We start from the raw sequence: 23,608 nt of genomic DNA, 5'->3' as shown, positions 1-23,608 counted from the left end.
TATCAATATATTGAACTCACACTAGTGGTGTTATAAAAATTGAATTCAAGATGACAGATACCATTCACCTGAGCGTGGTATCAACATATTTATAACTGACAAAACATATTCAAAAAGTTCACAATCCTCACAACTGGAAATAAACTATATATACAACAGACGTCTTCTTGTTCTTTCACTTCATCTCCTTTTAACTAAACCCGAATTACCGCCCAAAACCCCATCCACCAGACTCGTTTCTATAGCTCCCTCCACAAATCCCATAATATTACTGTCTATCAGACCCTCTATTCTTCCATGGGAGCTAGATAACACATCGCTCGTCCCATCACTACCGTCTCCTTCCTTCATGCTGCACAGTTCCAGGCTTCCATCGAAACCCGCCAAATCCTTAAGCTGATCCACATACTTGGACGACGACTCTGTTATCTCAAAACAACTACTACTCCTGTTATCAACATCGGAATCAAGCAAAGACACACACTCCTTGGGCGGAATCTGGGAATCCTCTACGTAGTTAATCCTAAACATAAGAGAAATATGAGAGATGCCCAACAGATACAGCTGCCTCAACAACGACAAAACAGGGCCATAGCTAGCAGTTGAGCCTCTGACGGCGAAGCAAAGTGTCTGTACTACTTGCTTCCCCAGAATGATTCGGCAGCGCTTCCATGTCGCGCGGGAGACGAGCCGCTTGCAGCCCTCCTGTCTAACAAATCCCAGTTAACAACATTAGACACATTGCGTTAAAGTTGTGATCTTGGCACTCAAAAGCATCACAAACATCAATCAAACACTTACATTGGGGAATATGTAAGGCCGCATCACAAATCCAACAACAAATCCGAAAACACACGACAAGCCGAGACCCAAAATCCAAATCGAAGCTGCTCCAAATTCTGCAAATTGCATATTGCATGATGCAAAAATTGAATTTCACAACTAAATTGCACGAAACTATTGCATTTGCAGGAAAAACTCACTGGACGGATAACTCCTGGCGCAGTCCTCCGGCTTGAGATTAATCAACCGGACCAACTGATTCCCGCGATCGGAGACAAGCAGCGCGCACTGATCGGCAGCAAAAGCAAGCTCAATGTCCGGTGAAAACGTTGCGTTTTGAGCAGGGCCGTCCTCGCGCCCAGGCTTCACCGAGTACCCTCCGGCAATCGTGCTCACACCTATCCATCCAATGCAGCAAAAACACAGAGATGAGTGAGTGACTATTTACGATTATGCCACGCTAGCTAAAACCCTAGAAGAAAGAGAGTCTCTCAGGTCACCTGAAGCGCTTATCTTCCGAATGACGTTATTGCCCTTATCGGCTACGAAGACGTTTCCTTTCGGACTCACGGCGAAGCTCCGGGGCTTCTTGAACCGGGCCGAACCCGACTCCCCATCCGAATATCCGTCGCCGTTGCCGGATAACCGTTTAATCACACTCTCTGAAACGTTACGACTCGTAGCTAAGCGTAAAAGTACGGTTCGGACTTCGCAACTCAGAAGTAAGATAGTTTTACTGTTTTGGAATTTACCTTGGGATCCGGGCGTGGGAAATGGTACGGCGTAGAAGGCGCTACCGGAAGAGTCGAGGACGAGCAGATCGGACGATCCAGGGGGAGCGAGCACCGCGTAGGGGTTCACGCCGAGTTTGTGGCCGGCGATCACCGTCGTGAATGTGTACCCGTCTTCCAGCACCACGTCGGCGGAGACTGAACGGAAATAAAAGGAAACCGAGGGAGTGAAACGCAAATATAAATATGTCCATGTCATTTCAGGGCGTTTTATTTGAGAAAATTACGGTTTTACCTCGAGGTGGGGCGACGCTGAGGAGGAAGACGAAGATAGCAACGGCGGAGGACTGGAAGCGCAACGCCATTGAATCGTGACAGCGACGGCAGTGGAAGCAGAAACTTTCTATTGAGAAACTTTACTGAACCAGGCAGGTGAATAGAGGGCAACTTCTCATCTGGACCGTCGGATGATTAGGCACGGATTCGCGCCACGTCACCACGGGTTCCACAGTTAATTCGCGCCAATCGAATCCACTGAGAAAAGGGATAATTATACTTTGCGCCCCCTTGGTTTTGAATCTAGTAACAATTTGATCCATGTTTTTCAAAACTTAGCGAAAACCACCTTTCTAAATTTGCAAAGTTGTTAATTTGTTGAGATGTTCAAATTATTTAATGCTACATGAATTACTCTCTATCATGTTGAGGAGCCTTTCCATCGTGAGGGGAGGATCTTTTGGCTTTATTAGGGTCGTGTGAAATTTAACTTGTTGAAATAATTACGTGATAATTCAAGTTCGAAATAGAGGTAGGAATTGGGAAAAACTACAATGAGGCTCACGTGATGATGCAATTGCAAAGTGAATGTAATATCCCTCCTAAGAAAAACGAGGAACGAGTGATCACAAGCTCTGCTAAAATGCTCAACCAACCAAACTAATGTAGACTTTAAACTACCTGTAATGAAATTTACCCAAAAAAATATAAAGGATTAAAGAATATACCAATGGCAAGGGTGGACCCATCCAACTCACAACAGCGGGTAACTCCATCACCACTCACAGAGAATTTATGTGCAGATTTTGTAGGAGGCAGTGCGCTCGTGTTTAGGTGTCATTTTCATCTTCTCATATTTTATGTGATTACAGTTAAGTTATATTAATTTTTTATATTAATTTTTTTATAGAGATAATAAGACAAAAAATAATAAGAATATAAAATGTTGATATGGCTTAACCGTGACTGCACAAATAAAAAGGGATGTAAAGGGCATCAGGAGGAAAGACAATTTGCCTTTGATTTTGTAATATATTAATTTTTTTGGGTGCATATTTTTTATTTTATTTTATTATTTTTCTGTTTTGCAAAGACCAAAAAGGAGCATTTTCATCGTAAATGGAAGGAAGGGACCCTGAAACAAAAGAAAAGAGAGAAACTCAAAACACAATACTCTCTCTCAGATCCAAATCTCTCCTCTCTCTCTCTCTCTCTCTACACTTTCTAACCCAGATCTCTCCGGTAACGTATTCGGATCTCGGATTCCGAATTCGAACCATCCAATTTGCCGCCCGAATCAGTTGATTGATCGCCGCTGCTGCTAGGTTTGCCTCCCATTTGCGGATCCGATTGAGCTTTCGCGGAGCTTCAACCACGGACCCAATCATGAATCCCTTCTCGTCCGGTACGCGCCTGAGGTAACAATCCACAAAACCCTTGCTCATTTCCCAATTGTCAGATTACTTGTTGAAATTCATATGTGAATACGTACGTATTTTAATTTTGTAAAATTTGGTTTGTTTTCATTGCTATTTTTTGAGATTCGGGAAGATTTTCCGTCGCCGCAGTGTAATTGTGTAGTTAGGAGTGCATTGTAGTTGAAATTACTGGTTTATGATTCGATTCTATGATCTATCAGTTTTAGTACGTTTGGTCCAAGTAGTTGGAGCTGCTTTTATTGCGAAATGCGTGTCGGGTTTCGTTGCTTCATTAGGGGGTGGTAGTTTAATTTACCTAAGTAAATGTTGGAATGTGTGGGCTTGTACACTACGTAGCTAATTGCATTGTTCTTTAGGTGTGTAATTGGTTTGCGGCATCATAGGCTGGTGTTTGCTTCTATGGAATGAGAATACCTGATCTATAGTTCTTAAAAATTCCTCAGAAGGTGTAGAAGTGTCGGGTTTGTTCTTGTCAAGATTCTTAGAAAGGAGCAAAGGTGTTGACAAGGCGATTGTCTGAGTTGGTTTAGTGAAAACTCTATGTCAGGGAAGCATAGTTCCACTCTTGAGTATGATTGGGATATATGTACATTCAAGGTGTTTGGCATTGTGGCGGTAGGTTCTTCTTGTGGAGTGGTGTGTTTTGGCTCTCTGCTTTGTCAGTGCATAGATATGACTTTTGAGTAAAAGGATACATCGGGCAGATCAAGGTTTTTGTATTTTGAGACAATCTTGAACATTTCACAGCTCAGCTAAGTTCTAAGACTTTTACCTTTTTGTCATTTCTGCCGCTTAGAAAGAGTGAACCTGATTTTTATGTTGGAAGTTCACATTATTAGCAAACTGTGGTACCTCTTAACATGGTCAGAGACTCATGAAGCATGATGTACCTTGATAGAGGGATTCCCTGGTATTCTGATGGTTCAATTTAGTGTCACCATAGTGGGTTTGTGATTTTGAATGCTTGCCAAGTGCTTGGAAGGGTGATTAGCTGCCACTAGGGAACTATTTACTGTTCTGAATTAGGTTTGCAATCCTAAAGTAATGTCAATAGTATTAGCTAAGCAAGTTGGCACATATTAGCCGTTGAAGTTTCTACATGATCTTTGAAAGATTCTAGGGAAAAAAAATGACAAATTGCGATGTCAGAGTTCAAACGTATGTCAGATTCCATCTTATCTTTCTTTACTAAACAATAGTCATTATGATCTTACTTTCATTATAGAATAGTTCAATAGAAAGCTTGAAAGAATTGGAACCTAACAGTCAGCTGAAGTTAATGTCCCTTAGGCCATGAAGGCACAATGTTGAAGTTTGTAATTTACAATGTGTCAAATCTTCTCATTCCTCTTAGAAACTGGGATTGGGTGGAAAATGAAGTGATTTCAAATATTCAAGTCACTTTTGGGATTTCACAACCTATATAGTTTCCAAATCATAGCATTTATTTTTCTAGTTTTGAATATTTTTCCATGAATTTTGTTAAAGGCACTTCATATTGTTAGGAATGATGTACCTGAGTAAATTCTAAATAGTTATCACCTTGTTAGTATATTTTCTTTCACCCAAGATGATTGACATGCATAATTGTTGACCTAATCACACGTGTAATATGTTATGTATTGTTTAAATGCAGGGACATGATTCGGGCTATACGTGCTTGCAAAACTGCGGCAGAGGAACGTGCTGTTGTAAGAAAAGAGTGTGCTGCTATTCGTGCATCCATAAACGAAAATGATCATGACTACAGACATCGTAACCTTGCTAAACTCATGTTCATCCACATGCTGGGTTATCCCACACATTTTGGTCAAATGGAGTGCCTGAAATTGATTGCATCTGTTGGTTTTCCTGAGAAGAGAATAGGGTATCTTGGCCTCATGCTGCTTCTTGATGAAAGACAAGAAGTTCTGATGTTGGTCACAAACTCATTGAAACAGTATCCACCTCTTAGATGACTATTTCATTAGAAAAAGCATTGCTCACTCTGATCTGCTTTTCCCCTGCTTTAATATCAATTAATAAGTTTGTCAAAGATACAATACTTTCACAAGCACACAAGATAGTGTAAATTTATGTTTCCTTGTAGCAACCTTAACTTATATGCAGAGATCTCAATCACACCAATCAATATATTGTGGGACTTGCTCTTTGTGCTCTGGGAAATATTTGTTCAGCCGAAATGGCTCGTGATCTTGCACCAGAAGTGGAAAGGTTGCTGCAATTTCGAGATCCAAATATCCGAAAAAAGGTGAGTTTTACTAATATATTTTCATCTGGCCAAGATTTTGTTGTTTTTGGAACTTGCGTATGGCATCATATGTTAATCTCACAAGATTGGAAAATATGGAAGGGAGAAGGAAGAGCTATAATTATTTTAAGCCTTGAGAGTTGAGATTAATTTTACCATTCCGGAAAGTGTTGACAATGACCTTCTTTGAGTGTCCTTTTTATTAAACTTTCTTTTATAAAAATGTATAGTTAATGGGCACTGGCCTGGAAACCATGACATGGTTTCCTTATCAAATTATTTCATAACTAGACGCAAAAAATATATCATATGATTTAATCTTCAAAGTTCATTCCTTGAACAATGCCAAGATTCTGCACTGTTTATTATACACATGGCTGAATTTCTTACATATTGTTTTGTTCAGGAATAAAACTAAATGTCCTCTTATGAATATCTGCTACATATTTAGTTAATGTCTTATAGTAGTTGTTATGGTCCGCAAACACTTGAGCTATCTGGTCATTGAGTTTCTGCGCAAACCAACCTTTTTGTTGCATTGGTCTGCTTTTGGAACATGTTTTGACAAATTTTTGGTCCGTCTCTTTGCACCTAAAATGGAATTGTCTGAAGCTGTATTAATACTTATATGTAAGTTAGAATTTCTCATGCAGTTTGATTCCTAATTGCCAATGTTAAATTTGTTGTACATATCATCTTTTTCTGGTGGCTTCCCTTTCTTTGTGAAGAGCAAAAACCGTCAAAAGTGTTGAAATTTGACATTTGATCTTGTTGGGGAAAAATTACACTTGTTTTTTTTCCCTCAAATTGTGTTTGGTAATTTGGCATTTTTTCTTCTTATTTCTTTCCTGGATTCCTTATGTTTCATTTATCAGTTTTTTCTCTTATTTTGAACTGACTACCCTCCTGTTAAATGTAGGCAGCATTGTGCTCTATAAGAATTATAAAGAAAGTCCCTGAGCTGGCGGAAAATTTCATTAATCCTGCTGCTACGTTACTTAAAGAAAAGCATCATGGTGTTTTAATAACAGGGGTTCAACTTTGTACAGATCTTTGTAAAGTCAGTGAAGAAGCCCTTGAATATTTCAGAAAGGTAACTTGACTACCCTTGAATATTTCAGAAAGGTAACTTGACTATGGCCTATAATGGATCTTCTATACAACTTAAAAAGAGACAACTCAGAAATGGTGTTCTTATGCAATATAATTGTTATAATTGGGATTAATTTTGCTATGTTAACTAATAGGCTGTTTCTCATGCCTTATTGTAAGTTGTACAGTGTTCGTATTGGCTAGTATGCATACAACTACAAATATTGTTATCATGTTGATTCCTTGAGCAAGATAATTTAGCTTTACAATTGACCAGTTCTTATTGCGCTACAGTACTGGTTCTACTTTCAGGATTATTGTAGCAGATCTAAATTTTGTATGATGAACTATGGTTAATCTAGAACATATGGACTCTAGCACTTAGCAGTTATGTGTAATGGATGCTCCTATATAGAGTTTATTATTTTAATTTGAAAGTGTTGTTTTAAGGAACTTTTGAAAAGTTAACCTGAAAAGGGGAAAAATGTGTTGTTTTCTAATAACTTGAACTAATTGTTAATGCAGAAGTGCACCGAGGGCTTGGTTAAGACACTTAAGGATGTAGTGAATAGTCCATATGCCCCTGAGTATGACATTGCTGGGATCGCGGATCCTTTCCTACATATTAGATTGCTAAAGCTTTTACGTGTGTTGGGCCAAGGAGATGCAGATGCTAGTGAATGTATGAATGACATACTTGCCCAGGTAAGTTGCTACAGAGTTTATTTCATGCCATCTTTGCTATTAGCCATTGCAAGCTATTAATCTTTAGTTATTACTGCTGTAAAAAGATTTCGTACCTTCAAAAGAAAATTTTCAACCTCTTGTGTTGATGATAATAAAGGATTAAAGGAAAGCAAGAGGAAAAGGGGGAAAAAAAAAAAAAACCCTCACTAGTCACAACTAGCATATCGTAGCTAATTTTTCAGTATTGAATTCGGGCTGTGAGAACTGAGGAAATACTATCACATGCATTTAGTCCATGTTTCTGCAATATCTATTGCCATATAATAAGCTGATGTTTCTGCAATATCTTTTCCATTGTGTAACTATTAATCTGTAGTTATTAATGTTGTAAAAATATTTCAACTTCGACATTACCTACGAAAGAAAAACTCCAACAAGAATATTCCCAAAACTATTAACTTTGTTACCATTGCGTTTCGTAATTTGAATTATTCTGTGATTTTCTTTCTAAAGTTGACTCTCATTTTTTCCTAGGTGGCAACAAAAACCGAGTCAAACAAGAATGCAGGAAATGCAATCCTATATGAATGTGTTGAAACTATCATGAGCATTGAAGATAGTGGTGGCTTACGTGTGCTTGCCATCAATATCTTGGGAAGATTCTTATCAAATCGTGACAACAATATCAGGTCCTTTTATGATACCTTAACTTATGCAAAGCTTTAGTTCTGTCACCATATCAGTTTTTACCCTTCTTATCAAATCATGACAACAATATCAGGTCTTTTGTGATACTTCACCTTGGACAATGTTTTATTGTCTGCTACCATATCAGTGTTGAATTTTTCCAACTTTGGCAATTGTTTAGACATTATACTTTAGTGCATTGGGGTTCTCAACTTGGTTTGTCCAATTAACCCTGAATTGCTTACTGTTTCAGATAAATGTGACAAACCAATACTGAAGCTTTGTGATCATTTGACTTTATTATGTTCTTGCTTAGCTGTTTTCCTGTTTTGTTATTTCATTGAAATTTTATTTTATTCCTTCCAGATATGTTGCATTAAACATGCTGATGAAGGCTATTACAGTTGATGCACAAGCTGTGCAGAGGCATCGGGCAACTATCTTGGAATGTGTAAAGGTATATTGTTTGCTCATGTTTTACAGAATTAAGAAGGCCTCTTTTTCCAATAAATGTTGACTCAAATGCCTTATTTTTCAACTTTTCTTTAGGACTAATGTACAACTTGAAAATCTTGTGACTTGAATGTTCCTTCAGGATTCAGATGCCTCAATTCGGAAAAGGGCCCTTGAGCTTGTTTATGTGCTTGTGAATGAGAGCAATGTGAAACCTCTAACAAAAGAGCTTATTGACTATTTGGAAGTCAGTGATGAAGAATTCAAGGGAGATCTTACTGCGAAAATTTGCTCCATTGTTACAAAGTAAGATATGCACTTTAGTCAGACAAAATCATAAAAGAAAAACTTATGCAGTTTAAATTTAGAGTGGGTTGTTTTTTCTTTTTAAATTTAGCGAAAGAGCTCATTGACTATTGGGGGAAGGGTAGGGTCGTGATGCTGCTCCGTATTGTAAGATTATTTTACAACGACAAGGTTCAGCATTTCATCGCATTTTTATTTTAGCAACTATTATTTAATGTACATTCACCTCTCATGATTTAGGTTTTCCCCTGAGAAGATTTGGTACATTGACCAGATGCTCAAGGTTCTCTCTGAGGTATAAATCCAAATGAAGTGTTGTCAGTATTAAGTTGTATTTGTGCTGGTCTTGTATCTTGCACATGTTTTTGGCATGTTATACCTAATGTCTGCTTGTTGAATTTCTTCATTTACTTGATGGTCGTTTCTACTTTTATTTCTTTAAATACTGAACTGGGAATTTGTTTCAAAGAAGTACTGATCTTTATGTTGTGCTTAGTAGGCTGGAAATTTTGTAAAAGATGAAGTATGGCACGCACTTATTGTTGTGATTAGCAATGCTTCTGATCTCCATGGATATACAGTTAGGGCATTATACCGAGCATTCCAATTATCAGCTGAACAGGTGATCATTGTCTTGCTTTGATAGGATTAATTATCAATTTTAAAATCCCTATTATCTCGAGTATCCAGGTTGCATGTCATTGATGTTTTTGAGTATAATATTTTATACAGGAAAGTCTTGTTCGAGTAGCAATTTGGTGCATTGGAGAATATGGTGACATGTTGGTTAACAATGTTGGCATGCTCGATATAGAGGACCCAATAACAGTGAGTGCACCCTTTCCATGTGTTTCATTCATCTTTTAATTGTATAAAGTTACATGCAGCACCTGCATTTAGCAATTGTTATTTATTTTAACATGAAAAGCATAAAGAATCTGTGCATGCCCTTGTATGCCCAATATATGAGCTTTTAGTAGCGGAGCTGTCTTTTATTTATTTAAAACTTTTCTGAAGTCATCTTTCTTGCATTAGCATAAAATTAATCAAAGACTGCGCTGTTTTCATAAGTTGGAACAGTGGTTCAAGATTTATGATTATATTTAATGTTCTAGCCATCACTTCAAATCAGAAAATGGCTATTCATTTAGATATTTTCTGCAAAGTGTTTGTTTATCTTTTCAAGGCTAGAACATTAAAATATCTAAATGAATATTAGCCATTTTCTGATTTGAAGTTATGGCATAGTGAAACACTTCATATTTGATTGAAGACTCAAATTTTTAGTTGGTAGTAAATGTTGGTGGTAGGGAATTGGGGTCCTATTAGTTTGCATGCTTTTATGTTTCTTCCAATTGGAGATACCATTGTTTCCGGTACAGAAGTTCCTATAAAAATGGGAAATGCCCTTTTGGTTCTCCCAGAAAAAAAACTTTCATTTTTTGAACCAATTTTTAAAGAACTGAAAAAAAAAATTTAAATTGCAAAAGAAATGTTTTATAATTCTTGGAATTTTTAACAAAGTTTCCTGACAAATTACTTTATCTGTTAAACAGGTTACAGAGTCTGATGCTGTGGATGTCATAGAAGTTGCAATCAAGCATCATACCTCGGATCTAACTACCAAATCAATGGGTTTGATTGCTCTGTTGAAACTATCTTCGCGTTTCCCATCTTGTTCAGAGTATGTTTTTTTTCTTTATAAAAAATTATGTTCAACTGTTTATCAAATTTCCCAAATGATGTGACATGGCGTTTAATATTTTAATCTTATTTTCCTTTATGACACAAAGCATGATTGTTATCTGAATGACTTATGTAGGAGGATCAAGGATATAGTTGTTCAATACAAAGGAAGCCTTGTCCTTGAATTGCAGCAAAGATCCATTGAATTGAACTCTATTATTGCAAAGCATCAGAACATTAGGTATCCAGGTTTAAGAAGTTAGAACTATTTTTTGTAACAGCATAATCTATGTTCTGCTCTTTCTCCCTCTTCTCACCATGCTCCAGCAGCCCTTCCGTTAAACATGAAATCTGACAATGAGTTTGTGCAGATCTACACTTGTTGAAAGGATGCCAGTTTTGGATGAGGCAACTTTCATCGGAAAGAAGGCTGGTTCAATGCAATCTACTGTTTCTTCTCCTGTTGGTGCTTCAATCAATCTACCAAATGGAGTTGCCAAACCTTCTGCAGCTCCTCTTGTGGATCTACTTGATCTAGTTTCAGATGATGTGCCAGCACCTAGCTCCTCTGGTGGTGATTTGCTTCATGATCTTCTTGGTGTTGATTTGGCACCAGCTTCTAAACAATCTGGTTAGTTTGGAAAAGATAATGTCACTTTATGGGCCAGAAGTATTTAACTGAACCACTATCCTGATTCGTCATCATTACATGGAGCATCTTATATTATGTTTAGCCAAAATGTTAGCAAGTGGTAAAATATAAAAGGTTTTGGTACATCGGCTAAGTTGGGGTATATGTAAAACCTAAATTTAATCTGATATAATATCCCATAACTAGTTTTGTGGGCATGGGTTAGGTAGTGCTTTCAACTCTCTACTTTGAATATATCCCATAACTAGTTATTTTATTTTTGAGCATCGTAGTGCATTGAAATGAAATACTTAATTCTACCAAACCTCTCTCTAGTCCGTGCTTGTCTTTGAAATTTTGATTTAGTCCTATGAATGATGTAAGAAAACCTTATGAACTTATGAAGGGTAGTGCCTCCCAGCAACCCATAGTTAACTGTAATATTCTTCGTCTTAAATTGAATCTGTTTCTTGCCGTGGTGATACAAGGAATAATTTATATGGGACTTCAATTGTTTTGGTGTTGCGTTATATATATACCTATAGACAAAAGGGAAAGAAGAAAAAGTATTTGCATTATGTCTCTTTTCTCAATTCTCAATCCATGTATTGCTTGTTATTCTGTTAGGTGTAAATCATTCTCCAAATAATAATGGCACCGATGTTCTACTGGATCTCTTGTCTATTGGTTCGCCTACACAAAGCAGCTCATCTCTGCCAGACATGTTATCCTCCAGTCAAGGAAACAAAACACCTGTTTCACCATTAGGACTAGCATCTCCGTCTTCAAATTCAATACAAGCCACTTCTTCTGCGGGAGCTGCCCCTGTGATTGATTTGTTGGATGGCTTTGCTGCTAGCACCCCAAAACATGGTAAAATTTTATCAACCCGGAAAAGTTTATTTTTTAGATATGATTGGGTTTATTTCGTGATAGTCTTATTTTTTAAATAAGCAGAAAACAATGGCACAGCTTATCCATCTGTAGTGGCATTTGAAAGCAGCAACTTAAGGATGGTTTTCAACTTCTCAAAGCAGCCTGGAAATCCACAAACAACAGTGATTGAGGCTACATTCACGAATTTGTCCGCTAATGTCTATACAGATTTTATTTTTCAGGCAGCTGTTCCAAAGGTGATTTTGGTTACTTAAATCTATGCTGTAACTGTTCTTTCTTTTAGGTTGTCTGTTTTCAATGGGATTTCCCATTCTCATGTAGTTTAGATGCAAAGTTGAATGTCTCTTCTAGAATTCACAGAACTTGAAAACTTGAACCTTGCTTTAAGTGTATCCGAAAAGAAAAAAAGAGAAGCTCTGTGTGCTAGTAAATTCAGTCATGAATGAAACCCGAGTGGTCCTGTATGGATTCCCACATTGTACGCACAAAATTCTTTTGTGCTTTGTTGTTGTACTCCTCTGATGGTATGGTAACCATTGAAAGTTTGCACACGATTTTTAGTTGAAGCCTTTAATGTTCTCATGGATTCTGTTTATTTGTTGTTAATTTCAACTTGCTGTTCTGATTTTTTTTTTTATGTGCTTCCAATTTGCAGTTTCTTCAATTGCACTTAGAACCAGCTAGTAGCAATACTTTGCCCGCAAGTGGTAATGGGTCCGTCACACAAACTTTGAGAGTTACCAACAGCCAACATGGAAAGGTATGTTCTGAATTTGACTGCTGCATGTCATGAGAAAGCGAAAGCAATTCATTTCATGTTAATTCTTTTCATTCCTTTCCACCTTTTGAGAGTTACCAGCGGCTACCCAAAATTTTGTTGTTGTTTAGTTGTGCTTTTTCCTTTGTTCCATCCATCCCCTTCCATTCCTTGTATTATGAGATGCATGTACCAGATAGAGCCAGTCATCCGTAGGAGCTGTGAATGTAGTACAGCATGACATATAGTAAAAATTGTAGGGATCATGGAGCTGTTTTGACATTAATGGTTGAGATGCAATCATTGAGTTAATCCTTTGCTTACGTTAGGCCCCGTTGGATCACCTCCCTATATTTTGATATCTAGAACACAATGTTGTATGGTTTATATGTATGTTTGGAACCCGTGCTGTATTTTAGTAACCTCAACCCAACAAGTTTAGTCCAACGACACTGAGTTGGGGACGTAGATCCTTAACGTAAGAGCTACGGTTTATTTCTTTTTATCCCCTTCATTGTTTGGTGGATGTTAAGAAAATTCACATCTTTTCAGAAATCCCTTGTCATGCGCATACGGATAGCTTACAAGATGAACAACAAAGATGTCTTGGAGGAAGGACAAATCAGTAAATTTCCCCCGGGTTTATGAGGTTGAGTAGTTTGCACAGATGGGTAAAGACAGAGATTCAAACAGACCGTGATGTCGGTGCAGTGTTTCCCTTTTGTTCATTTGCTCTGTTTGGGGTGACATTTTCTGTGGCAATCGGGAATGATTTTTCTTCGGAGCGGGGTTTTATCAAGTGGCTCGGTACGTCGCCCGTTCCCATCCCCTTGTAGGAGGTTTTATGTACATTAGTACAAATTATTCTTGTACGAAATTGTGGGAATTAAATTTTGCTTTTGATGCACGAGAGGAGGGAGCTATGGTATCTTACGTCGAGATCTTGAGGTGCTGTTCCTGCTTATATTTTTTTTTTTGTTAGTTTGGATTTGCTCTCGATTAGCGTTATTGTTTGAGATCATATGTTGCTTTTTAACAACAAAATCAGTTTATATATTCTATATATCGCTTTAAATGTAACAATCTTAAAGAGTGTCATTAATGAAAGCTGATTTTGCTTCTTGTTTCTTTTCTATTGTACTCCATTTGTTAAGGTCGGTGTTGTCTACGTACTTGTTTTTACTTCTCACACATTATTCTTAATTTTCGGCTGTCGGGTTGATTGAATTGAAGATGATTCAATAGACATAAATTAACAAAGGTGTTGGAAGGTAAAAAAGAGACGTGTGAATAGCAGTACCATTTGTTAATTTAATCCTTTTATTTCATTTATATTTAAATTGTCAAGAGGAATAATTACCATTCTTCGGTTGATTTCCTAAGTTGGCTAGTAAAGCTATGTAACTAGAGATAAATGCAGGGTTACATACCGCAGTGATATTGAAATGGTCTGTGTGTAGAAGTGCTTTTAAAATAATAAAATAATAAAAGCTTTTTATCTCAAAAGTGCTTCTGTCTATGTTTACCAAACATGTTTTTGGTGTTCTAATGGTGCTTTTAGCTTGTGCAGAAGAAAAGGGAGCATTTTTACTCATAATCATAAACTATGTTGTATGTTTATAATACACTTATCATTTGTTACGTGTCATTTCATTTAATTTTAGTTAAATTTTTTCAAAATCCAAAAAATAACATTTAATAGGAAAGTTAACTAGAGTCAAGTAAAAAAACACGATGATTAGATGCATGATGAACATACACTATAATTATAATGGCGAACAAAAATATTACTTGAAAATGAAGTGTGATTAGATGCAGGTTATGACTTCTGGTACAAGTAGCTTTGTTTCTTAGGTTTTAACAACCTTTCGAAAACAGAGTTTCGAGGTGTTGGCATGTTAAGTCGTTTGAAGACGAAAGTTCGGTCTTAACTACCGATGTGATCAAGTGTTGAAATTCTGAGTTTTGAACGATTCAACCTATTGAAAAAATGACGTTGGGCGGGTAAAACAGAAAAGACCTTAAATATAAAAAGCCAAATATTCTCCTCTCCTCATATATATCTTTCTCCTAGACTTGCAGCTGCTGGTTGATCCCATTGACCCACTTTGCATCGGGCACGTGTCATTGTTTACTCAATCCTGGTAATCATAACTTTTGAATAGTAAGGAAACTCGCCGGATCCTTTTGTGAGGATTTCTAGAATCCTCATATTACTTCGGATCATCATATATTATGCGGTCATAAATTATTATAAATTTTTTATTTAAAATTAAATATAAACAGTATCTGACGAAAATTATTACATAACATATGATAAACAGATTTAATTAAAAGATTCCTAAAATTCTTATTCACAATGAGAATTCTACGAAGATCATCTCTTACTTTTAGTTGAATACTACTTGGTCAAATTAATAGATATTTGGTACGTAGCAAAATTGCAATCATAGCAATTATTCAATCATATATTTAGAACCAAACACATGGAAGTGGAAGGGCCTTAATCCCTTGGATTCTTTCAAATCCCCATAAATTTCAAACGCCACCTATGACCTGTTACCTATTACCTATTACCTATTCCCTCACTGAACTGATGACGATATTTATCTGTTCATGTCTGTTGACTTTGTATCTCGTGGAGTTGTTATTATCGGCATCACAAGAAAGATTATCACCGACAACCGACGCCATCATATTCCATTTTTTATGCCCGTTTCGTGGCGCTTTGCAACATCACAAAGTATGCAAATCAAAATCATGAACTTGGGGCTACAATATCATCATCTCTAACCAAACCCACCTTCACATCCAGTGGTTCCCTCTCACTTCAAGGGCTCTACCCTTTATTAATATCAGAGAAATTCTAGTATCTGCTGTCTAGATCATCGGTTTCTTAACGTACACACTTCAGAAAACTCACATGACTCACCCCTCCAAAATTGAGGCTCACCCATGCGCCATTATTTGACTCATCTCTCTCTTTTGGTCTTGTCTGATGTTCCGACGAAAGAGTTTCTCTTAATATCGGGCATTCTATTTTATTAATCCCAAGCTCTTTGTTTACCAAAATAATAGAAAATCATAAGTTCTTTCCTTTTCACCCAACTCAGCTCATTTTCCGCAAGTGGCTCTTTACCACGGTGGTGAAAAGGAGTTGAGCTCTTACATAACGACGTGAATTCGAACTCCGTCGGTTGCTAATCTAACAAAATCTTTCGTTTGACAAAAAAAAAAAAAAAAAAAAAAAACTCGGCTCATTTTTCGACAATACGATATTTAAGATTATTCTAATTTATGGGGTTTCAAATTTAAGACTTTTAAGTAGGGGTGGAAAAAATTCCCGAAAATCCCAAATCGAACCGAAAAATTCCCGATCCCAAACCAAAAATTTCCCAAACCGAAATTCCTGAAATTTTCGGGATGCTATCCCGAACCGATCCCGAAATTTCGGTACGGGATTCGGGATTGGCTTCTCGATATTTTGGGAATCCCATACCAAACTGAAAATACATATTATTAATTATTATATATGTATATTTATACATATATATTATATATATTATTCTTTTATAATTGATGCTAGTAGTTTCTAATTCATGCTCTACAACCTGGAATGCCCTACACCTTGCATATTTTTCATTTTTTGTTTGATATTCATTTGGATTTTATTATTGTTGTTGTCATGGCTGATGATTTCAGAAGGCTTGATTCTTTTGTCTCTCAACAGATTGCCAAAAGGGTTTAATTAATTTGAATTTTGACACTGATAAAAACAGTCAGTCATGCCAATGTTCGATTAAATGGTAGTGTGAATGAAATGACATTCCTAGTTCATGAATGTGTTCTTGAATTATATATTTGAAGAATAAATCATAATTTCACATTTTAATTTGGGATTCCCGATTTGTCTCGAAATCCCAAAAATATTTCGGGATTCCCAAAATTTGGGATTCCCGAAAATTTGGTTTGGGATTGGTATTCAAATTCCCGTTTTGAAAATTTTCGGTTTGGGATTCGGGATACTAGTTTCGGTTCGGTATCCCATAACGAACCACCCCTACTTTTAAGAGTAAGGAGGCAGAGGAATTGTGCTAGTCATTTAGTTATCTAATTCATCCTATGTACATTTTAAAAAGATTAAGTATTTCCTAGGAAAAAACAAGCAATGGTTAAGCCTAAATTGTTGAAAGGAAAACTAATGAAAAATGTTTAAAAATTTTGAGTTTTAACGATAAAGACAAAATAAAGGGTAAAACGAATAGTACCAAGATTGACTTTTCAATATAAAAATATAGTTTTTCGTTAAACTGAACAGTACATGAAATTTTTCATTAAAGTTCCCATTGTTTAATGGTACAAGACTTCCCTAAGGATGGTCGCATTGTTAGATTCGTAGAAGGGCACAAGAAAATATTAAGATCAATCGCAACTGTGTGAGTTGATCTTAACCGTTCATATTTGTAAAAAACGAAAACCAAGAACGGCCAAGATCAACCCACGAATAAGTGTGAACTTCGTCTTAGCACATTATGGTTTATGACCCCACCCTTCACTTGTTCTTGTCAACGTTTCAATCCTAGCAGGCACACCTTCATCGGTCATCAAAACCACAAGAGTCCCTCATACCCCTTTTTCACGATCCCACCACCACTATCATCACTATTATATCTATCATCTCGTTTGAAAGTGTTTTTAAAATTATTAATAAAAATATCTTTTGAATCAATTCTTAATAGAAATACAAGTGATTTTTGAAAAAGTAGTTCAAGTGCTTTTAGAATCCTTTTTTTTTTTTAAATTTATTTATAAAAGCAGTTTCAGTTACTATAAAAACACTTCTAAACAAACCATATATCCTTCTTACAAAAAGATTTCACAGCTGGATCTAAAGAAGAGAAAAGAATGGAATTTTCCATAAAAGAAGGAAAAAGAAATATATTCTAGAGACACCCAAAGCAGCCAAAAACCAACACTTTTGATATGAATTCCCTTTATATTTCCTACAAACCAAGTAATGCATGTAAAAAGGCTTCGGCTTCTTCTTTTCCCTTTTTCTTTTTCTGTGTATAGAGACATCGCATGGTTTGATAAGACCCCATACTTTGGAAGAAATGACTGTTTCAAATAGACAAGGATTCTCAGCCCTCCCACTTTCGGTGTCCTCTCGTGCCCTCTTGTTTGTGTGATCACAGTTAAGCCATGTCAACATTTTATATTACTATTCATTTTTGTCTTATTAGTTCTATAAAAAAAACAATATAAAATATTGACATGACTTAACCGTGACCATATAAAACAGAAAGACACCGAAAGTGCAAGAGCAGACAATACTTATCCGTTTCAAATGCATGGAACTTGGAAGGTAGGGTTTCACATTTTTACAATGCATTATCAACGTTACGAGAAATACCTGGCTGTGATAGGAATATATCCCTTCCAGCGGTCACATGATGAGAGTATACATCCCCATCTTTCCATGCAACGAGTGCTACAAGAAAATGCTAAAATGAACCCCAGCATAAGGCTAAAGTTTAAGGTAAAGTAAAAGAATTTCTCAAAGTCTCACATCTGCATCGAATTTTACTGAAAAGATAAAGTGCTTCTGCAGCAGCACGGCAGTGAAGGCATGAAATTTTGGAAGAAAAGCAAAAGCCAAGACTCCTTTTTTGAACAAAAAAAATGTAAAAGTAGATATTATTGATATATGGAAAAGAAAAATACATATTACAGTGAGAAAGTTCATCATGCACCCTGAGACCTATCACTCCATGGCAAACCCACAGTAACAGAGGAATTACCCACATGGGTTTCTGCAGAATTTGGAAATTTACCCTTCTTGGGCCACATCCAAATCTTAGACACAGAAAAGCTTTCACCTTTACTTGCACTGTTAATTTTCTTCCCTTCAGCATCTCCACCTCCAACACTGTAATTAGTAGAATTCCCATTTTGTCCACCTCTCCCTCTCACAAGCCTCACACTATCACCTGCCCTTTTGGGCCTCAAAGCCACCTGCAACTCCAAATCTGCAACCACATATTGGTACGATCCCATGGAGTAACATCTCCTTGCATCCAAATTGCTGCTGCTGGTTTCTCCCTCTACTCTCTCTCCTCCTCCTCCTCCTCCTCCACCACCACCTCCCTCCTCATTTGTGCTTCTAAATTTCCCTAGTCTCACAGAAAACAACTTCTTCTCACCAGCAATCTCATTCTCTGCAGACTTTTGACCAACCCCATTTCCTCCATTTCCCAAAGAACCATCTTGTTCGATCAGATCATCAAAATCGAAAACCGGATTTTCGATAGCAACCCCTGGCGTGTAGAGGGTTCCTCTACAAAGAGGGCAAGTCGAATTAGACAGCAACCATGTGTCGATGCAATCAATGTGAAAAGCATGACTGCAAGCTGGGAGCAATCTCAGCTGATCCTTCTCACAAAACTCACAGAGACAAACTGGACAATCAAATGGTTCTTTCAAACCCTTTATCTCTTTGTAAAGGAACACAGGGAGAGCATCAATGAAAGCTTGATCTAAGCCGGAATCGTGAAGGTGGAAGAGCTGCTGTAATTGTCTCTGGAAATCTTCAGAGCCAGGCATTTCTGGGTATCTGTTGGATTCAGATATGGATGAAGATCTATGCTTTGTGAGAAATCTAACAAGCAGGTGGATGATTCCGGATACGAAAAATATAACAGCTAGAACAATTATGATAAAAAGAACCGATGGGCTAATTTTACCCCCAGAGGATGATGACGTTGGAGAGGAAAGCAAAGTCCTTTCTCTGATTTGAGCTTGATTCCAAGACATTTTAGGGTAGTGGCATACTAAATTCACCATCAAATTCTAGGATTTTCTCAGAAACCAAACACCCTACACTTTCTCACCTTTTTGTAAAAACCAAGAGAATCAGATTCCTTGCTTGCATTCAGATCAAACCCAACTCATACTTCGAAGTAAGCAACACAACAAGCAACTGGCACACTATTTCTTGTAATATCAACAAACCCAATTCAGATTTAGTCAACAATGTGCAGAAAAATAAAAACTTTGACCCATTCAGAAGTCTACCTACTGCCACTGGTTCTAGAACCACCACCACCTCTGTGTTTTCTCAATTTTCAGTTCAGAAATGCAACCAAAATACTGGAGTTGAAGTTGAAGAACATAAAATTAAAAATAAAAAAGAAGCCAGGAGCTGTCCAGTTTGCAGTTTACCGACCTGAAAAACTGGAAAATCTGCCATTAACGGAGCCCATTTGAGTCTTTGACATGTGCTTCTTGTCTTGGACTTGGACAGTGTTGCAGGTGATGAAAAATAAAATAAAAAACCCTAAATAATATGATTTGGGGGGGGGTACATTGAGATTTGAGGAGGGGTTTTAATTTATTTATGTTGGAAGGTAGTGTGGTTAGCGGCAACAAAAGGAGCCAGTCCGAGGGTAAAATTGTCAGTTGGAAATATAAGAACAGTGACCTCGTACGTGTCAATCATGGAAGGACCCAGTTTTCTTTAGATTTTTGCCAATTTTCTGGTACATGATATTTGGATTTTGTTGCCGATTTTACTGTGCAAGTTTGGCATCCCTGCCTCTGTGTTGGCTTTTTTACCAACCATTGTGATTGGATGGTGCCCATTTCTTTGTGGGTCCAAAATTATTTGGTCAATGGACTTTTGATAGTCCAATTTGAAGATCTTGCAAGTTGAAATGGGGCTCAAAAGCCCAATCACTAGATGCACCTGCCTATTGTCTGATTTGATTCGAATAAATTTATGTCAAATTCGTTATCTATGCTAGTTGAATGTAAATCACATTGTGTGACTTTAGTTTATACTTCTATTATGATGGAGGTATACAATGAATTGATATTATTCTGATTTTCGACTTCCCTGCACATTAAAACACGTAAAGAAACAAAAGACATTAGTGGGTGACAAATTAAAATTAGTAATCGAACAATCAAGTATCAGATCAACTAGAAAGACGTAACTAGGTATCTTTCTAATTAATAGCTTTTTCAATTTGAAATGAGCAAAATCATGCATCTAACAAATCAGTGCTTATTGTACAAAACCAAGCAATAAATAAACTGTCTGAAAGATAATATTTAGGTACTAATTAGTGAATTTTTTGCTCTCTAGAAATAGAGTTTTATGTTTTTTTTTTTTTTTTTTTTTTTCCATCAATTGTTTCAATGCATCTTTATTTGATCTTTTTCGTAAAGTTTCAAATTTCCAAATGGGTTTTCGAAGACCCAACGTAGCAGAGGCCAATGCTGATGGAAGATTTCCTTATTTGATCTTTTTCGTAAAGCTTGTTTTTCCTCTATAAGAGCTATTAGAGTTTTAGCTGTAATATATATGAGATAAACAAGGAGTGACAGTAAGTTTTAATTATAGGGTGTGGGTTTAATTATAATTTTTATTTTTATTTTTAATTTCATCTTATATTTTATGATAATTATACAATAGAGTAAAAAAATATAATTAACGTTTAAAATTTAAGTTGGATAAAGAAGAAAGCATATGAATTCAAATAAAATTTCGTTAATATTATTGAACAAAATAAAAAAAGTAAGTACTCACTAATAAATTCTGAAGTATTATTCCGAAGAAATCAAACAAGAGTCTATAGGACCTGGCTGCTAAATCACAATCACTGTCCTCCCTATATATACCTCCAAAACTGACGGGATAAAACAAGCAGAGAAGCCAGCTGTTGCAGACACTTGATAAAATGGCCAATGGGTGTTGTAAGTCAAAGATCTCTTGATATTTCAACCGGCTCCATCTTCTTCAATTGACACCTAATATTGTTTTTGCATGTATATATTTGCCCTATTTTCCATTTTCTGTGCTGTCGAAATTAGCATCTGCGCACTAATTAATCAAATAGACGCAAAATTAAAACCCATACATTTGAGTGCTTGATGATATCTCACATGTAAATGTAGAGAGATATAGAGAGGCGCAAATGATTCCTCTTCATTGATGAAATGACAGTTTTTAAGTATGATTTATGTAGTATTAGAAAATCACTTGTGTTATTAAATGTACATCGAGTTTGTTTTTGGTTACTTTCAAGGTTTCGACACTTGTATCATTTCTTCTCCGAGAATCCGACCTATTCCTCGTAAGGCGCCTACTATTCTTCATGTGATTTGGTCTCCTCCTTGGTTTACTTGGATTTTAACTTAATATAGATGGTTTGTCTAAAGGAAATCTTGGTTCTGTTGCATGTGGAGGAGTTTTCAGGGATTGCCATGGTTAGTTTTTTAGTGGCTTTCGCCAATGCATTGGTGTTCACAACTCTCTTTTTTTGCAGAATTATCACCAATTATTATTGGCGTAGAGATTGCATATCAACGGAGTTGGTATTATCTTTGATTGGAAAGTGATTATTTGAGTGTTATCTCCACTCTCCAATTGATTGATTTTGATCCTCCTTTAGCCATATGTTGATTCACTCATTCATATTATAACACGTGCATTAGTAAAATCACATAGTGATTCGACCGTCACGCCAAAAAAAAATTCTCCATGTGGACCTCATGCCAATTATTAGAATCATGTACAAAAGCTCAAGCCTGGTCTACGTTTTATGTCTAACTGAAAGATGAAGTTGCTTGTATATATCTGAAAACCAATGAATTCAGTTCTGTACACATATTGCTGGAAGTTAATGACGAAGCTCGGATGGTAGGCCATGGAATACCACGTTCTTTGGTCTGGCAGTTGTATCTTTTCTGCCAAGCACTTGTTTAACTGGTACAAACCATGAAACTGAGTACTTTATGTGACCTACTGGAACTTTTTTCTTTTCATCTTGAGTTACTTTGTTACACAGATTTTGTAGAGCACATATTCTGCATGAAGAGATTAGATACACACCAAATGGTGTAGAAGTAAAGCTCCTTACAGACATGGCTGGCCACTTTAGGAATGTTTTATTTTCCACCCTAACATACTTTAAATTAATTTGCGTCGATCAGTTAAAAATACATGTAGATTAGGTTAGTTGCAGTATATTTGGCCTCTTGCATCCAAAGCTTGAAGCCCCTCCTTATAAATTTCATTAAGAATGTTGTGTTAATAGAAAATAATGGGAATTAATTGGCCACATGATCAATTTTCCCATCCTACTTGCTGAAAATGATTAGAGTTCAATCTGTCGTCAAAATTTGTTCGCAATGTCATCAATTTTTTACAACCAGCTCGTTGATATGCGATGAATACGTCGTCTATGTTTGATTTTAATCAGTTCAACAATTGAGATTTGATCTCCAATCATTTCAGCCGATGTTCCAAAAAATAATTGATCTTATGGAAGCCAAGTTAGGAATTAATGTAGGAATTGTGGTGGATATTACAACCAAAATAGAGACACTAACTTCCCAACTGCTTTAGAAGTTTCTTTCATAAGATTCATAAATATAATGCTGGGTTCGTTTACTCTTCTAAGTGACTTGTTGTCTAGGGAACAAAAAATAGCCTCAACATCTCTCTGTCTTTTCATTGCGTTGTTGTTGTGATTTAACCTCAAACTTGTCCAGGTTAGCCAAATCGTAGTAAATAAAAAATCTTACATGTAACACTAAATTTTCACTTATCCAAGCGCTCAAAACGCCCATCGAGTTCCACTCAAAAAATTGCTCAAACTCTTCATAGCAGCAATGATAGTGCAGTATCATTTAAGCCTTCCAAGCATGTAAATTATTAAGTTGATTTGGGGTTCCCATATTATTTTTGAAAGAGAGCTACGAAAAGGATGAAAACAAATATTCCAAAATCGTGGGTTTCAATCTACTGGAATTCAACTCGGATTCAGTTCAGCCTTATTCGCCGCAGACATAGATTACCTATGGCTTATACTTATTAAATCGCTGCAGATTATCTGTGGGTTCCTCTTTGGTGGTATCAGACGTATT

At 36.6% G+C, this 23,608-nt stretch overlaps 3 protein-coding genes across 5 annotated transcripts; 1 reads left to right on the top strand and 2 right to left on the bottom strand.

Annotated features, from left to right (window-relative positions):
- Positions 1-44: 44 nt before the first annotated feature.
- On the bottom strand, positions 45-1,969 carry LOC125471509. 2 transcript variants are annotated; one of them, XM_048571962.1, is made up of 6 exons: positions 1,810-1,969; positions 1,536-1,712; positions 1,284-1,445; positions 984-1,181; positions 802-899; positions 45-705 (listed from the first exon to the last, which is right to left on the bottom strand). In XM_048571962.1, the coding sequence occupies exons 1-6, from the start codon at positions 1,877-1,879 to the stop codon at positions 181-183; spliced, it is 1,230 nt and encodes a 409-aa protein (XP_048427919.1). In that variant the 5' UTR covers positions 1,880-1,969; the 3' UTR covers positions 45-180. The 2 variants fall into 2 exon arrangements, with proteins under 2 accessions (XP_048427919.1, XP_048427920.1); XM_048571963.1 differs by having other exon boundaries at positions 542-709.
- A 929-nt stretch (positions 1,970-2,898) lies between these two features.
- On the top strand, positions 2,899-13,804 carry LOC103953504 (AP-1 complex subunit gamma-2). The gene is made up of 18 exons (XM_009365239.2): positions 2,899-3,208; positions 4,866-5,168; positions 5,339-5,480; positions 6,400-6,573; positions 7,098-7,277; positions 7,794-7,948; positions 8,313-8,403; positions 8,542-8,705; positions 8,946-9,000; positions 9,205-9,327; positions 9,438-9,533; positions 10,262-10,389; positions 10,528-10,632; positions 10,763-11,022; positions 11,650-11,895; positions 11,980-12,155; positions 12,575-12,679; positions 13,229-13,804. Exons 1-18 carry the CDS (start codon positions 3,177-3,179, stop codon positions 13,322-13,324), a joined length of 2,631 nt encoding a protein of 876 aa, XP_009363514.2. The 5' UTR covers positions 2,899-3,176; the 3' UTR covers positions 13,325-13,804.
- A 4,555-nt stretch (positions 13,805-18,359) lies between these two features.
- Positions 18,360-20,072, bottom strand: LOC125467866 (RING-H2 finger protein ATL47-like). Of its 2 annotated transcripts, XM_048571492.1 has the most exons (2): positions 19,902-20,072; positions 18,360-19,289 (listed from the first exon to the last, which is right to left on the bottom strand). In XM_048571492.1, the coding sequence occupies exon 2, from the start codon at positions 19,277-19,279 to the stop codon at positions 18,422-18,424; it is 858 nt and encodes a 285-aa protein (XP_048427449.1). In that variant the 5' UTR covers positions 19,280-19,289; positions 19,902-20,072; the 3' UTR covers positions 18,360-18,421. The 2 variants fall into 2 exon arrangements, with proteins under 2 accessions (XP_048427449.1, XP_048427448.1); XM_048571491.1 differs by having other exon boundaries at positions 18,360-20,070.
- Positions 20,073-23,608: the final 3,536 nt, after the last annotated feature.

The sequence above is a fragment of a genome, unplaced genomic scaffold (assembly GCF_019419815.1).
Source record: "Pyrus x bretschneideri cultivar Hongxiangsu unplaced genomic scaffold, Pyrus_bretschneideri_v1 Contig6, whole genome shotgun sequence".
NCBI classification, from domain to species: Eukaryota; Viridiplantae; Streptophyta; class Magnoliopsida; order Rosales; family Rosaceae; genus Pyrus; species Pyrus x bretschneideri.
Note: the sequence above shows the minus strand (reverse complement) of the source record. Positions and strands in the feature narration are given on the sequence as shown.